The sequence below is a fragment of the Apium graveolens genome, chromosome 7 (assembly GCF_009905375.1).
Source record: "Apium graveolens cultivar Ventura chromosome 7, ASM990537v1, whole genome shotgun sequence".
Taxonomy (NCBI): domain Eukaryota; kingdom Viridiplantae; phylum Streptophyta; class Magnoliopsida; order Apiales; family Apiaceae; genus Apium; species Apium graveolens.
This window is the reverse complement of record NC_133653.1, coordinates 6,993,077-7,010,717: the sequence shown is the minus strand read 5'-3', so window position 1 is coordinate 7,010,717 and position 17,641 is coordinate 6,993,077. Positions and strand designations below refer to the sequence as shown.

The following is a 17,641-nucleotide window of genomic DNA, read 5'->3' as shown; positions in this document are numbered from 1 at the left end:
GTAAATCGGATTATAAAATTGAATCGACAAAATATATTAAAATGATTAATCGGGCGATCAATCGATAAAATCGGTGACTTTTGGAGCATGCCCCTTTGTTAAATTTAAACCATAATTTTTATTTTTGTCAACTGATTTTTTTAATTTGGATAAAGATTTCATCTTTATTCTCCACAATAAAAACCTATCATTTTTACAAACATAAAAATCCCATCTTTCAAAAAATAAAAGAATTATTTGGGTGTAAAATTATAGAGAAAAAAGTTTGTTCTTGGAGAGATACAAGAGATTGAGAGAGAGAGAGGAGAGAGAGAGATGGTGGCTATGGAGACTGCCATTTGTGGTCGTGTAGCTCTTTCTCCTAATCATGTCATTCATCATAAATCAGGTACCCTCTCCCACCATATATAAGTATACTATGTGTGTATACATGAATTTCAAGATTTTTTTTTGATGAATTGCTTATATCTAATTTCTTGAATTTCCATTTTGATTGTATTAATTATGAAGTTGGGTTGATTATAATGTTGTAAAAAATTATTTTTAGGTGATGTTACAGTTGCTGACATTAATCTTGATTTCAGTGATGCTTAAAATTTTATTTTCTTGATTTTTTTTTATTATGTTGTGGATGCTAAAATTATTCTGTAGGTTTTAGTTTTTTTTTGACTTTTTAGTTTTTCTTTATGAATTGTATTATGTGATGATCATTTGGTCCAATTCAGTAATGTTATGACTGTGGTGTTACAAGTACTTTTGCTGACCAGCTGCTTTTATTAATTATAAAGGCGCAAACTTGGATAGAATATATTGTTGTTGTGAGTGACATAACACTGTGATAGGTCCCGAGCCCATCCACATTTCAGGAAAACCAAAAAGTGTATTGTTTAGTTCTCGTAAACGATTTAGACTAAGCACTTGGTGGTATGCTGGCGTTGAAGTGTTTAGGATGCTAAATGTATGTTGTACATTTTAAACAGGCTTATTTTGTTCTTAAAACGCTGAGAATTTTTTTAGGAAAGGTTAGTTGCATTAGATAATAAAAAGATCAGCAAACAAAGCAAGTGGATACCTCAACCAACCAAAGGTACATTAGCTATGAAGTTACCAAAAATACAAGTGGATAACATGTGGGAAACCTACATGTACAAACTACCAGCCTATCCTCCAAAGGCGACAAACTGAAACAGTTGCTGAAGACTAGACAATGGTCACAATGCTAGACAATGCTTCTGACACTTCTAAGATGTGGATGTTTCTTCCAGCCAAATACCCTCTTATTCCTCCCCTGTCAAATGAGATGAACCAGATATATACAGTCACCAATACTTGTAATAGGCTTGCCCCTTTATCGCCTAACCACACATCGGACCCCCTATAATGCAAATTTTAGGATACAATACGATGGAGTTGAATTAGGGTACTAATACCACCAAACTCATCACTCTGAACATTATATCTGAAAAATTATTAACAAAATAACAACCTATATCCCCTATAGGCTATGTTTCATGATTGGAATGTTCCAATTAATATTTTCAGTGCCTAATTCATCTAGTTAAAACTATCTTTAGAATGGTACTGATGTTAAGCATTATACTATACTGTGGCATCTTAGTTATGTCGTAAATTTGTTGCGATTCTCATGTTCTTATTATTGCCCCAGGGGATAAATATCTTTATAAGCAATGCGCGCACCGGAGCAATTTTATGGCAATGTCAACAACAGTAGTAGGGAAAGGTGGTGGTGTAATAGACAAGCCAGTCATTGAAAAGACAACCCCAGGCCGTGAATCTGAGTTTGACGTAAGGTATCACACCAAATTCTTTCTTCAATGTTATTTTGTTAGTGAGATCAATCTAGTGAATTTTTGAAGGAAAGAAATTCTTTCATGGAAAAATTTTTGGTGGATGTTAAACCGCGAAGAAAGTGGGAAAGAACAGGGCCGCCCATATCTATGAGCAATATTTTATTTTCGGATTTTAGTTCTTGTGCTTTAGCACTTGAACAGAATGGTGATAATTGCCTAATTAGCTCTATATGCAGAATATATACACCAGGAGGTAACACACCTTCTACACATTTAATCCGCAGCACTGAATCGGTCTCATTAGGCATTAAATGTAATTATGGAAAAAAATAGGAATTATGGCATACTTTTCAAGGCGTTGAAGCAAACCTAGGCGATAGTGAGTCACATGGATGCCTAACCGGTAGCGAATTAGGCATTTTTCTATTTATAGGCATATATATTAGATATTATGTACATATTTTGATTGCTTATAATAATAATTTCATTAATGTAAAGATTAGTTTATTTAATTGAATCAAATAGATTTATTAACTTTTCTTGTTTAGTTTTAAGACTTTTAATATGAGTATAATGGTTTGAAGTTCTATGGTACAAGTTTATGAAATACACCACTCAGAGATGAAAATAAGCAAAGTCCAATCACATTTAAAAAATATATTTCATATATATATATATATATATATATATAGATAGATAGATAGATAGAGAGAGGGGGAGAGAGAGAGAGAGAGAGAGAGAGAGAGAGAGAGAGAGAGAGAGTTGAAAACCTAATTCACTTAGTGTAAGCCTAGGTGTTGTCTAGCTCTCCTAGGCGCCGCCTAATTCGCCAACCGTATTAAAATTAAGGCGGTTCAGCCGCGTATTCATTTTTGACCTTCTTTCTGTCTAGGCGACGCCGTGACACCTATTTGCTACAGATGATGGTGTCAGTAGTGGAAGAACCTTTTAATTTTGGGCTAACACTGAGATTAGCGATATACAGTTCGATTAGGTCTTGCTGTTTAGTTGTGAAAGTGGATGGCTGGTTTTTATTGAGCTTGTGAGGTTGTCATTGTTCTTTTTTCTGGTTGATGGGAGGAGGCTATACTCCTGGTTATATCATTCTAGTAGAATTTTTTTAGAGATTACACATTTCTAATGGATCACAGTTCCAGGCAATCAACTGTGTAAGTTTAGTGCCAATTTGCATGGTAAGTTTAGTGATCGACTTCCGGGTGCCCATGAAATCGTCTGCCGTCCTTTAGGCTTAGTTGAGTAATTGTCAAAAGAACAGAACTTAATGTATTCTCTTACCAGTTATTTTACTCTGATAAGAAGCACAAATTGGGTTAATGTTCATCCGGCTGAAATAAAAAGTAAATATAAATATTTTAATTTTTATAGATGAGTCTCTATTCCCTTTCCCAGTTTTGTTGTCAGCAAGGCTGTAGGGGCGTCATTACCTCTGGATAACTAGAGTCTAGCCATTGAAAACAAGAAAAAAGCTAGTGTTCCCAAGTCTCAAAAAGAATACTAAAATTTTAGTTGAGAAACTTTAATTGGTTTTACCTCCACGAAATGTAGGCCCTCCCAGGCGGCGTATTTTTTTGAAACGAGGTGCATGCATTTAGTCTGAAAAAGTCATATAATGTAAGTATGATTAATTACACTTTATCATGTTAGCGTTTAGGATCCATTTTGGGAACTCAGGCATTGCTCTATTAATAAATGTTATGACATGAATTACAAAATTTAGTGAAAACTTCTTTTTCTTGTCTCGCCTCATCGATCATGTCATTTGATTTAGTAAAGTTAATGGTCATTAGTCATTTAGGTTTGTTAAGTTGCCAAGGTTGCTATACTGGTTCGATATTTTTATTATGTGACTAAATGAAATTGTTTTCCTCAAAATGAAATACTTCATATAGAATTTTATTGTCATCTGTTTCTCTCAGGAAATCAAGGAAAATGTCCCCACCTTATCGGGTGATGCTTCACAATGACAATTACAACAAGAGGGAATATGTCGTGCAAGTACTGATGAAGGTTATTCCTGGAATGACTGTCGACAATGCTGTCAATATAATGCAAGAAGCACATCACAACGGCTTAGCGGTTGTAATCATCTGCGATCAAGTAGATGCTGAAGATCACTGCATGCAGCTCAGAGGTAACGGGCTTCAAAGCTCGATTGAGCCTGCCAGTGGTGGTTGTTAAGTGAATTTTAGATATTATCCGTGTCAAATTAAGGTACTAGGATTGTGGTTATGTATGTACATAGAAGCACAACTGTTTGAACGTTGCAGTACAAAGATGTATATGAAAGCACAAATAAGGCAAGTTGAGCCAAATGGTTGGTGAAAGTGAAATTCACTGTACAGTGAACTTATTGCTTGTTTTTAAAAAATTTCCAATATCTTGTTGTGTTATGTGGATGTTGTCTATCTCACACACACACACACACACACACACACACTCTTTACACAGAACACTAGCTTTAAAATTGCCAGAATTTGTATATAACTAGACATCTGCAATGTTGGATATAATTATTATGGAATAAGTCATAACAGACTATATAATCTTTTTGGCCCCTCAGTTTTTATAGATCAGTATTTCTGTTTCAAAAGCACTGTTCTATATTTGTTATAGAAGTGGAAAAAAGTATAACAGACTATATAAACTTCTTATGTGAAGGTAAATCTTTAGCAAGCCAACATTATAGGCTAGAGGAATCATTGGTTATCAAGATGCTGTAGTTTCGATGGAGGCATGGGCGTGATTAGTTACAAAACTTCCTGAAAACGAAATGTAAATGCATGTATCAACCTAAAAACGCTTCATGGTGACTACTTAAGGACATCAAAGAAGGGAAATGAAAAATAGTATGGATCGACTCGATGCGAGCTGACATATCATTTCAAGTACAAAAATATTAGACCATACACAAGCCTGGGCAGCCATTACCTCTCTCTATTACAGTATAGCACATTTGGTGGTCTACTTAAGCTTTCCTTTGTTTAAAATGAGAAAATCTCTATCCGAATATTCTATAATCGATTTTTTATGGATATGAGCAAAACTATGCAATTTTCTAAATATGCATCGAAACCCTCTTCATAGCTAAACTCAGAAACAGATTCAAAATGCTAGCCTTGCAGCGACTATGTACCAGGTACTTAACCAAGATGCTCCAAAGTTTTGGGACTGTTCACGAACGTTGCACTTTTATTAATACCTTCAACCAACAAAATGCGCACTGCTTCTATGCCAGTTTGAAATGTAAAATCTAGCTGCAAAGTTAACATATTCAGTCAGATTCCATACTCTAAATTAACAGTAGAACTGTATCTTTTTATCTGCTATTGAAAACATTACATAACCTCTTCACTTTCTTTTTTACTGAACGGACGAAGAACAAAGTTGGCAGGATCCATTTTTCCAGGAGGACGCCCTATGCCTGCAAATAAAAGCTCAGTGATATAAAATGTAGTAGCATTATAGTAGTCAGATTTTTTAAGTGGAAACATACCAATCCTTAAACGAGGAAAATCGCGACTTCCTTTAAGGTGACTGATTATGCTCTTCATCCTGAAAGACATTAAAACATCAATTTATCAGCAGTCACCTTAACGTAGATTTTATTCAGCAAACACACACTTTGGTCACATCAAACTGTTTTCATTTCTAATTAAATGTCCCAACAATGTAGACAACTATACATTCCCCGACAGCTAATTTCCAAGTACAATGAACAAATGTTGTTTTGGGTAAGTATGACATACAAGCAATCAAACATGCTCCAAAATAGAGAAAAAAGATATCTAGATATCATTCAAAGAGAAACTGTATCCAGTTTAGATAGCATAAAAGTTTAAACAAGTAATACGACGGAACTAATAAAGAAGTAATACACTTTAAAAACAAAATTGAAATAGTAAAAATACCCATTGTGTCCTCCATGTCCGCCTTTTGGCAATAACCGCAGCTTTGCAAAAGGGAGATCTAAATCGTCATAGATCTGCCAAAAGAAATCATCAGTTAAAAGTTTGGAGGCACTGATTCTGTAGTCTAGAATCCAAATGTAGTAAATACTTACTACTAGTACTTGCTGTGCTGGAATCTTGTAATATGACACTATTGCTCCAACCTTAGAATTGGATGAAAATTCCGCTAGTTAAATAACAACACCATGGAAGCATGACTAGTATCATACTACACATTTTCTGAAGAGTTACTTACAGACTCACCGCTAACATTCATAAAAGTCTGAGGTTTAGCAAGCATAACTGGAACATTTCCAATCAAACCTGGAATCGAAAAGGACAAAACCATTTATCAAACATCAAAAAACGACAGGAGCAATTTCATCGTGACTTTGTCAGAAAAACTTCTTTTTCCCATTTAAGCCAGATTTTTGGTCATCAATTACGGCTTCTTAACTGGAACAAGAAAAAGACAATCTGCATACGGCATAAATAGATAAATTACTTCAACACAACAGTAGGTAAATTGGACTGGCAGGAAAGGAAACAATAAGCAGTCAACTATAGTAACTTATTACAGTATAATACTTCCCCGTTCTTACTAAATCCCACTTCTCTAACCAGTTATTCTAACCCAATAACTGATACATAAACTAGGTACTGTCTCTGACAAAACAAAACTAGGTAATGTCATAACTCACAGGTTTATTATAGACAGACATAATTAAAAACCTAACGCAACCGAGAAATTTCAACCGAAAGAGAATATACCAAAATAAATATCCTCCTAAAACAAATAGATAAGCTACCCATCTTAGAGCTCCATTTTGTAAACATAGGCCGTGCAAAAAATAGGAAAGAACTCGCATGCCAATCATATCAGGAAAAATACAACTTGCTCTTATAACAAAAGCAGGATAGGCAAGCTCCACGAAATACCAAACAAAGTTGGTCTCTTGAAACGGGGCTGCTCAAACCTAATCATAACTTCTTAGCTAGCCTTGCTCAACAGAACAAGAACAACATACTAAAATTTATGACCAATTTTCATGTAATCAACAATGTAGCTAATAATGTACACCACTGGAAACAAAATTACGACATCAAGGATCAATTTATCGAAAAACGACAAATTATCTTTCCCAATTCCCATACAACGATTTAAACGAAACAGCACTCATCATCACAAGTAATCATCAATATAGCTGATAATGTACACTACATAACCATAATTACGACATCAAGAATCATATTACTAAAAAATGACACACTACCTTTCCCATACAATGACTTAAATGTAAGAGCACTCATCGAAATCCCTTCCGATTCCGCAATTGCATCCACCATCTCAAAACCAACCTGTAATCAAACCAATCACACACCAAAACCAAATTCACATTTTCAAACTAATCAATAATCATCATCACCTCTAAAAAACGAAACTTTAAACCAATTATTAACTCCACAATAAGTAAAACCTCTAAAAATTACTATAATAACCTCACATTAAAAACACACTATCTCTATCATATTGTACCGGAGAAAAAATATTACTTTATCGAAACACGAAAAGTACTAAAAGACTAACATTATGGCGAGTGCCGTTATATTTCTTCCCAGGATTACCGAGTCCAACAATAAGCCACGGCTTTTGCTTCTTCACCTCCGCCGGCATCGTCGCCGGCGCCGGCAACGACTCTCCGGCGAGTTTTGAGGAGGTTGAGTGGAGAGCTTTGGACATGAATCTGGTGGAGATGCGGCGGTGAGTGGCCGGAAAACGGAGAAGCGCCGCCGTAAACGCCGATGAATTGAAATTAGGGATTGTAATTACCATTTTTTTTGTTTTTATGAGTTTGGTTAAAAATGTGTTTGGGGATATTATTTTTTATTTTGGTGTGGATGAGGAAACGACGTCGTTCAAGATTTGAAATGGGGAAAAATAAAAAAAGATCGCCGCTGCCGGGGATCGAACCCGGGTCACCCGCGTGACAGGCGGGAATACTTACCACTATACTACAACGACTTGTTGTTATACTTTGTCTGTTTTCTGTTTTAACCGGATTGTACTAGTTGGGTTTTGAAATTTAGATAATCTTCGTGATACAGAAATCCTTGCTCGTATTCGGGTTTTCTAATATGTGCACAAACGCATACAATAAGCACTAACTCCCATGAGTTTGGTGCATTTTGATTGGTCCTCTAATTATAAATATTATAGACCCCTGCATTTACAACAACCCCACCAATAAAAATGCACCAAATTCATAAAATTTAGTACTTATTGTGTGCTCTTGGGCACACGTTAGAAAGACCGTTCTATATAACTCAAGGGGTAGGTATTTTTCTTCTGTTAATGTATATCAGATTCGACTCGCTAATAACGAATATAATTTGAATATAAAAAGAGCGAATTCGAATTCTACTTTAAAATTCGAACATATATCGAGTCGAATCTCATCATTCTGATATTCTGTCATATTTATATTGAGTAGTTCGAATAATTTCAGAGTACTTAAATATGTATGTATTAAAAATATTTGATTCGATTTCGTTAATTATGTTCATAATATATATTGCATGTCATGCATATATATTAAAATTATATATTATAAAATGATCATGTTTTAGTTTTGTACTTATTTATTCGAGTATTTTTAATTTTTTTAGTATTATTTTAGACGAATTCAAATTCGAATACGTAAAAACGAGTAATTCGGTACATAATCGAGTCGAATAGAATCATATACGAGTATTTATATTCCAATTCGAGTCGAATATGAACAAAGAGTAAAATTTTTAATTCCAATCTGGACCGAATCCGGACCGAATCCGAACGAGTATTTATAAATTCGAGCCGAATACGACCTTACCACTGTTCGTACCTATTCGACTCGTTTTCACCCCTCATTGTGATTCGATTCTCGTTTAACTCGTATAATTCACATTACCTAATTATTTAAAAATGAAAAAAAAAACAGAACGTCTATAACAATAGAAAGCCAAATTTGTTCGGCCGATTAAATTAGACCGAAAAAATTAATTCTTTTATATAATAGTTGTCATATTCATATCCTAAAAATTTGACAAAAAAATCAATACTATTAAATATTTGGCTTACAAAAATTCAATCCGGCAGGAGATTGAGGACGACTTCATCAATTTGATAATGGAAGTCTTTCTGGGGAATCATCAATATAATGATAACATTCACATTACACTTTTCAGGAAATTTTACAACGTCTATATAATTACTATCTATTTAATTTACATTATTCGACTACGTTAAAAAATTATAATAACAGCTTTTCTAGTATATATCCAAGAAAATACGCAAAATCTCATAAATTTAATTTATTTTAATTGGTAAAATTTTAGTATATACAGGGTTCCCTATTAGTAATAACGAATTTTTTATTATATGTCCGTTGGCACATAAAATACGTGAAATTTTAGAAACTTAATACATTTTGATTGGTTTCTTTTATATAAAAATTATGGGGCCCTGTATTCAAAAAATTCTATTAATCAAAATGGCCTACACTTCTAATTTTCCGCACTTATTATGTGTCTATTGACACACAATAAAAAGATCGTATTAATATGATTAACAAGCTCATTCCTGAGCCTGTTTTTTTACCAAAGTTGATGTCCGGGACAGTTTACGCGATCGAATAATCTTTGAGCTAATAAATTAGGAGAGGGCTACCGTAGTAAGCTAACAAACCTTCTTGATTAAGAGTCCGTAGGATTTACCCGATGCGCACCCAAAGGGTAGCAGCTACGAGTTACTTACGATAAACAAAAAAAAAAGTCCATCGGAATGAACTGGGATCGGGGAATAATAAACCTTATGTTTCCGGTCTTCCACATATATATTAAATTATAAGATTTAAAATTCTTATAAATGATTTTTAAATCAGTGTTACAGATTTCGGAAATCGTAATTATTCGGTTGAGATATCGATTTGCAATTTATCGAACATTTTTAAAAAATCAGATGATCTATCCGCAATTTATCGGAAATAAATTAAATTGAATAAATTTTTTTGACCGATTTTTGAATAATTTATTGACGATTTTTGAAAAATCAACGGATTTCTAAAACAGAATTTTTAATATAAAAAATGAATAGAGATCTTTACCTTCAAACCTATCGAATTGAAATTTTGTGATTAATAGGTCCAACATGTGCTCTTGCAGCAATGCAGCTGTGATCTCAGATTAACAATCGCTAATCCTCCGCTTTGGGATCAATTAAGAATCCTCAAACACTAATCTATAAATTTAAATATCTGCAGTATCTAATCCTTAAAGTCAATGCAGAAACGTGAATAGCTAGACTTCACTACAAAATACAAAAAATTTTGAGTTCTAGAAACAACAAAGACAAATACTTTGATAATTGTAAGACTAATTAAGGCCTAAGGGTCTTACCACATTATTGAGTTCTAGAACCTGATTTAAAAATTCTGTCTTTGTTTTCGAGAAAAAGTATCCGCCTTGACTTTTTTGGACATTTAAGTACCAATCTCCGAATATAAGTTAACCTAAACCCTTTTTTAGCGCGGTAAGATAACTTAAGTGTTAATGGCTAATCTCTTATATTCTCACGTTATGCGCTTGATTCTCGCTTATGTCCGATTAGGGGTGTAAGCGAGCCAAACGGTTTGTGAGTTACTCGAGCTCGACTCGTAAAAAAATCGAATTCGGCTAAAAAAGAATCGAGCCGAGCTCTAGCTTTTTGTATTTTTAACCAAGCCGAGCTTGAGCTTCAAATTATTCGGCTTGTAAGGTTCGCGAGCCTTATCGAGCCTCTATTATTTTTAATTAAAAATATATTTATACGTAAATATTTAATATTTTTATATATTATTTATTTTTTATCGAGTCGAACTGGAGTCGAACTCGAGTCTAACAAATCATATTTCGAATTTTTATTAATATTTAGTGAATTAATTCGAGGCTACCGAAACTTTTACGAGCCGAACTTCGAACTTGAAATTAAAGGTTCGGTCGAACTCGAGCTCGAATCCGAACTATTTTAATCGAGCTCAAGCCGAGCCTGACAGTATTCGACTCAGCTCGGCTCGATTACACCCCAATCCTATATTTCCGATATTTGTTAGAATCTATAAATAACTAAGCACCTGTAGACATAATCTTGAACATTTCCAAAATTCTACTCTCCCCAGCAGAGCCAAAATGTCTCCATACAATTTAGCCATTTTCTCACTTTTTCTGGCACCCTTACTGTGGTTCCTCAAGGGTCTGATCAAGCCACTCAAATCTAACCGCAAGCTACCACCGGGACCTCGAGGCCTACCGATAATCGGAAGCTTAAACTTGCTAGGAAAACTTCCTCACCGTGCCCTCAATGACTTGGCCAAGAAATATGGTCCTATAATGTCAATGAAGCTAGGAAATGTCACAACAATTGTCGTTTCATCTCCGCAAATCGCGGAGAAGGTACTCAAGACTCATGACCTTGTTTTCGCTAGCAGGCCTCAAAATGAAGCTGGTAAACATGTATCTTACGGAAACAAAGGGATTGCATTTGGAGAATACGGACATTACTGGCGTAACATTAGAAAGTTGTGCACACTGGAGCTTTTTAGTGCCAAGAAGATTGATGCATTGTCGAAAATGAGAAGAGAGGAGCTGGTGATGATGGTGAGTACTATAAGGGATGCTGCTATAGCGCGACAAGTGGTGGATGTCAGTGATTTAGTTGGAGATGGGATCGAGAAAATGACTTATCGGATGTTGTTTGGGAAATTTAGCGATGATAGATTTGATCTTAAAGGTACTATGCTAGATATAATGGATCAAGCAGGAGCTTTCAATATTGCAGATTATGTGCCTATGCTTGGGCCTCTTGACATTCAGGTGCAGAGCTTTTTCGTATTTTTCTTAGCTAACTCGACATATTCATTCGATGTTCTTTGAAATTTATCTCATTTTTATCTTCCCATCAACAACTTTATACAGGGATTGACCAGAAGAATTAAGGCCATGCGCAAAACAATGGACACAATCTTGGATACCTTCATCAGAGAGCACGAAGAAGCTGCTAGCAGTACTAGACCGGAAGGGTATGAGCCAGATTTCGTTGATATATTGCTCTCGGTGTTAGACAAAAGTGAAGAGAGAAGAGGTGACTTAATAACCCTAATTGACCGAGATTGCATCAAGGCAATTTTAGTAGATATGATTGCAGCAGGCATTGATACTTCGCGTACTACAATTGAGTGGATCATGTCAGAACTCATAAAGAATCCGAGGATACTGAAAAAGCTTCAGCAGGAAATCAAGGATGTTGTTGGAGATGCTGAAATTGTCGAGGATAAAGATTTAAGTAAGTTACAGTACTTAGATATGGTGATTAAGGAAAGTTTTCGGCTACATACTACTGTTCCATTGCTAATTCCTCGTCAGTCGATGGAGGATATCGTGATCGATGGATACTTCATACCTAAGAAGTCGAGAATTTTTATAAATGCCTGGGCAATAGGACGCGATCCTGCTGTATGGTCTGAAAATGTTCTGGAATTTTATCCAGAAAGGTTTGCTGATAAGAAAATAGACCTTAAAGGGCTGAATTACGAACTTCTGCCATTCGGCTCTGGCCGACGAGTTTGTCCAGGGATGAATTTAGGGCTGGTAAAAGTCCGACAAATCGTGGCGCAGCTGGTGCATAGCTTTGATTTTGAGTTGCCTAATGGCATGTCAGCAAGTGATCTTGATATGGATGAGAAATTTGGGCTGGCATTGCCTAGAGAAAACCATTTGCTTGTACTTCCTTCCGTTAGAATATGAAGCAGCGGAGATGGTCCAGGACAAACGATTGTTAGCAGCATACCATACCGCAGTATAATTCCGCGGTATATAATTTGATGGGCACATATCGTGAAATAATACTGTCGTATGATATACTACAATAATCGTTTGCCCCGGACTCGAGTCCCATGAAGCAAACTTCACTTGTTGCTTAATTGGCTGGTGCTTAACTTTCATCAAGTTGTATTCTTTTTAATAATGTTGCCTTATGGGTTCACTAGTGTTATTTAATATATATGTCGTGTATACTTTATATAATATACATTTCGGTTCTTAAAGATGTTGCCTTATGGGTTAAATAGTATTATTCATAATTTATATAATATAAATTTCAGTTCTTAAAGATGTTGCTTTGTGGGTTCACTAGTATTATTCAGTATGTATGATTTGTCTAGTTTATATAATATACATTTCAGTTCTCAAAGAGCTAGTGCTGCTTTGATAAAAAGATTTTATCATCAACTCATAAACGATAATAATATGATGCAACAATCGTTTGCGAGAGACCCGACTTATTAGATCTACAGTATCTGATCATAACTTATTACCAAGGGATCTGCACTTCTATACGGAGACATCAGTTGACTATAAAATCAAGAAATAGTCCAAGTCTCCTCCACTGACTCTTAAAGCAAGTTTATCTTGTCACATCTTGGTCAACTCTCATGATTCACATTTTTGTAAAGATGTGCTCTATTGTCTATCAGCCAACAACCAGTAGAAGTCTACAACCACTGGTGATTGAATAAGTTCAGCCCATGTTTTTGTTATCAAAGTCTATAATTCATATTAAAATTTGTTCAAATTACAATTTAAAATTTTAACAGTTACAAAATATTTGTATATTAAATTGCATTAGTTGTATACATACTGAATTATGTAGCAAAAAAAGGACATCAAATGACAATTTTTGTTTTAAATATAGTGGCATGACAACACGGATGGATCCAGAAATTTTAATTTATGAGATACGAGTAAATTCTTGGAAGGACCCCCTCTTATATTTTAATTTTTACGGAAGCATTTCTCTAATTTTTAAAAAAATTAATGATGAAAAAATGTAAAAACAAATTATTTACCGGGACAGGGACAATGTTCTGTGTTCCTTACTAGGTGTCCGTTTGGGAAATCTTAAAATAAGTAAATTATGACTTAAACCGAATAAGTGATAAGTTGATAACTGCTTATAAGTTATACAAGTGTTTGGATAATTTAACTTATTAGTCAGAATTTTTTTATTTAAATGAACTAAAATAAATAACTTTTAAATATAATTATCTTAATTCATATACTTTAAGTTAGATTAACATATAAAAAATATTTTTTAAAACTAAAATTGATAAAAAAAATGAAAAATAAAAAATAAGTTGAGAAAAAGTACGTCGTTGCCAACATTCAACTTATTAGTTTATAAATTGTAAATTCAACTTATAAGTTAGGTCAACAAACACTTGTCAATAAACTGTTTACGTCAATAAGTTAAATTATAAGATTTGCCAAACTGGATTTAGATACCCCCATGACAAGAAAAGTACATGTAATAAGACAAGAGGAAGATGGACACATGGTATATTAATATATTTGAATTATTGTTTAGCAACTAGCAATTAATAATAAGAAAAATGATATTTTCAACTCAAAGCATTAAAGAAGAAAACAGTGTAATTATTGTAGTACATATTTTATTGCAGAAATTGAAAAAGTCTTAAATCTACTAGAAAGTATTGACTTTGTGAAAACATAAATAAATGGACACTAGAACAATGATATTATGATTATGCCTCCGGAGTTTGTGGCTTAAATACGGTTTATTTTGGTTCACGTGATTTGTAGGCTACTGCGTGAGTCCGAGTTTGTAGGGTTTACGAGTGCGCACCCGAAAAGTAGCGGATGCGGGTTACCTACCCAAAAAAAGAAAAAAGAAAAAAGAACAATGATATTATATGCACCATTCACTTTTCACCTCTCACAATTCAACTAGATCTATAGTAATAGTAAGTAATTGTAGTTGACACTATTCACCATGTATGTTTCTCACAGCTTTAAAGAATTAGGTTCTCATAGTATCAGTTCCTGTTGCAGGTGTAAACACCTTCTTAACATATTGCAATTTGCAATAGTCTATCACTAGTGCCCTCTGCAACATGTTTCATTGCCTTAAGAACTTTCGGTTCAGTGAGAGCCCAAACATGATCTTATATTCTTGAACAGTAGGACGAACAGAATTTCATTATGCTACAAGAGAAAAGAAGCATTTCCCCAGACCAAATTGTTTTGAAATGGTCACAGGAGTTTATGATACTATTTCTCAGACTGAGAATCTGAATGATCAGCCTTAAGCCCTTGTATAAATTTGTCGAATTCGCGTTAGTTACTGGAGAACAAGTCATTGCATAACTCTTTGTAAAATGTAGAAACCATATCAATGAAAACAGGACATCTTAGGTTATTCCAGCAGTAAAGAAGTTGTTCCACATCCATTAAATCCTTTATTCTCCCTTCTTCTGTTATCATTTCCACCAAGTAGTTCTCGAAACTCCTGCATGCCTCTTCTACTTCTTCTGAACACTCGTTTCTTCGTACATTAGTACTACTGATAGTTTTCCCTGATGTACCAACACACGACTTCTCTCGATTTTCTGAACCTGCTGCACCAGTAACATAATTAGTACTAGTAGTACTGCTTTTGCTTCTTGCTCCAACACGCGATTTCTCTTGATTTTCTACAGCAGCTGCAGAAGCTGATAAGCTCTTCAGCTCCATCATTCGGTCCATACGTTCGATATCTCTGGTTTTCTTTCTAATTCTCAGCAAACGCAACACGCTTTTAAAACTGACAATCTTTTTTGTTCTCCTTCTGGGAGAATTTTCGTCGTTTATCTGACGTTGCAGTGGTGCTTGTTTTTGTTTCTGAAATTTTACGTGGAGGCGCTTTCTGAATCTGAATCTGAATTTGAGGATATGCAGGATTATATACTTGCATGGCCTCACTAGCCTCTTGCGTAGTTTCATGTCGTGTCGTGTAAATCAAGATAAATCTCGAATCAAAGAGTGTATGTGAAGGAACTGTAATGGAAGCAAAATGATGAATGATCTCGGAGAATGTTGCTTCTAAGATAAGTGAAGTTAAGAACAGACCCACCACGGACGTCCTAGTTGATTTAGAGTGTGACTTTAGGGGCTTATCACCCCAATATCACAAGTTCGAATCCACCGGGAGACACGGAAGTAAGTGGATTGGCATGCTCGGTGGGTACGAGTGTGCTAGCAGTCCTCCGGATTAGTTGAGGTACGTGAAAGCTGACCCGGACACCGGATTAGCGCACACAAAAAAAGAAGAAGTTAAGAAAGTAAGGGTTCATGTTGTTGCAGTGACAGTTGGTGAGAAATGTGATCAAACCAGATTTAAGTTGGTGTAATTTATAAGAGGATTTGATGCAGAATAGTTAGTTTTTTGTACTTGGTAGTAGGTGTCACGTCTGTACATTGTATGCAATCTTCGTTTGATTATGAGCTAAGTGGTGTACCATTTTACCAGCATAATGTTACAAACTGTACCAGGTCTAAATGGAGAAGAAGACTGTGTCAAAATATTGCCAAAGGTTTCGATAAATGAATAATCTTGATATATTCGTCTCAACGATATTCATTAATCGAGATTTAACCGTAATTGTTAAGCATGCAATAGCTCTCAGACTGAATTACAATGACTTATTTTTATGTCGTTCCTTGTTATTGGTTCGATTTATCGCTCACTCAGATTTATTAAAAAAAACTTTAATTCATCATCATCATCATACCCAATAATACCACCTATGACTGTCTGGGAAGGGAATAACGTACGCAGCCTTACATTCATTCCAAATAATGAATAAACTTTTTTCTCAAAAGACCCTCGGCAGGCCTTCGGCCGCTTGTGTGCGCACAAATATTTGTGTCCTAAATAAAAAATGATAAATAATGATATATAAAAGTAATTAAAAGTAAGCGAGACAGTATATCCGCCCATAATTTTCTTCACATGGGACTTACCTATTCCGTAAAAAATCATCAACCAAAATTAACTGTCGTAAGTCCTTTCTAATTCTCATATTGCAATCATTTTGATGCCCCAAACTTAATCTTCCTCCTAAACATCCCGCTCCGAACTAAAGAACTAAAAAAAAGCTTTAATTATTGATTAATATTCATAAATTATTTTTAATCAGGTACTTTGGGTGATTACACTTTTATTAGTGTTTTTTATGTTTTTTTTTTGCAGAATAGTGTTTTTTATGTTGTTTGAGATGATACAACATTCTGAAGTTTTTATTTTTGTTCAATCACCTCAATAATCCTGGCCCGTTAGCCTCTTCAGAATCTGTAAGAGCAGCATGTAGTTCTGGGCCGGCCCAAATCTCCCTAAAAAATCCATTATTCTTGTTCTTTAACAAATTTTCAGAAAATTTATCGAAGGGCTTTAGGCCCACTATACAAAATAGTGTGCACCAAGATGGGCCGATCATCTGTATTTGAATCGTTACGGATGAGAACTTATCTATCCAAATTTCTCGTCAAAAAACAAATTTATATCCAAATTTTGAAAGGGCTTTTTCAAAAAAGTTTTTGAAAAAATTACATACTTATAAAATTATAAAGAAAATATTTTATAAAATACAACATAAACTTTTAACCAACCTAAAATTAAAAAAATCTATATAAGTATGCGAGTTAGTCGAGTAACAAGATAGACGAGAAAAAAAAATTGAATCACAATACCTACGAACTAGGCGTAACAAACTCAGTTGCAATAATTCATTAAGGCTCTCTTTGGGATTATTGTTAACAATTGGTGTACTTTTAGAAAAAATGCTCACGAAAAAAGCGTTGTTAAAAAAATTAGATAACTGTTTCGTAATATTTTTAATTTGTATATGTTTTGATATAAAAATTTATAAAAAAAGTAATGTTTTTGATGAGCGGTGATGGTAAATCAGCATCTGCTTTCGGCAAAAGATGAAAAACAGTTTTTTTGAAAAGCATGGA

General features: G+C 34.5%; 3 protein-coding genes and 1 non-coding gene across 4 annotated transcripts; 2 read left to right on the top strand and 2 right to left on the bottom strand.

Moving 5' to 3' along the window:
* Nucleotides 1-226: 226 nt before the first annotated feature.
* On the top strand, nt 227-4,209 carry LOC141670664 (ATP-dependent Clp protease adapter protein CLPS1, chloroplastic-like). Its single transcript, XM_074476613.1, has 3 exons — nt 227-388; nt 1,667-1,811; nt 3,749-4,209. The coding sequence occupies exons 1-3, from the start codon at nt 316-318 to the stop codon at nt 4,008-4,010; spliced, it is 480 nt and encodes a 159-aa protein (XP_074332714.1). The 5' UTR covers nt 227-315; the 3' UTR covers nt 4,011-4,209.
* A 467-nt stretch (nt 4,210-4,676) lies between these two features.
* On the bottom strand, nt 4,677-7,653 carry LOC141670540 (peptidyl-tRNA hydrolase, chloroplastic-like). The gene is made up of 8 exons (XM_074476434.1): nt 7,368-7,653; nt 7,054-7,138; nt 6,036-6,103; nt 5,893-5,943; nt 5,741-5,814; nt 5,326-5,384; nt 5,177-5,253; nt 4,677-5,086 (listed from the first exon to the last, which is right to left on the bottom strand). Exons 1-8 carry the CDS (start codon nt 7,611-7,613, stop codon nt 4,973-4,975), a joined length of 774 nt encoding a protein of 257 aa, XP_074332535.1. The 5' UTR covers nt 7,614-7,653; the 3' UTR covers nt 4,677-4,972.
* Nucleotides 7,654-7,730: 77 nt separating this feature from the next.
* On the bottom strand, nt 7,731-7,802 carry TRNAD-GUC (transfer RNA aspartic acid (anticodon GUC)). Its single transcript has one exon. It is a non-coding gene; the product is annotated as a tRNA-Asp (tRNA).
* Nucleotides 7,803-10,922: 3,120 nt separating this feature from the next.
* On the top strand, nt 10,923-12,874 carry LOC141673012 (cytochrome P450 CYP736A12-like). Its single transcript, XM_074479745.1, has 2 exons — nt 10,923-11,665; nt 11,768-12,874. Exons 1-2 carry the CDS (start codon nt 10,982-10,984, stop codon nt 12,593-12,595), a joined length of 1,512 nt encoding a protein of 503 aa, XP_074335846.1. The 5' UTR covers nt 10,923-10,981; the 3' UTR covers nt 12,596-12,874.
* Nucleotides 12,875-17,641: the final 4,767 nt, after the last annotated feature.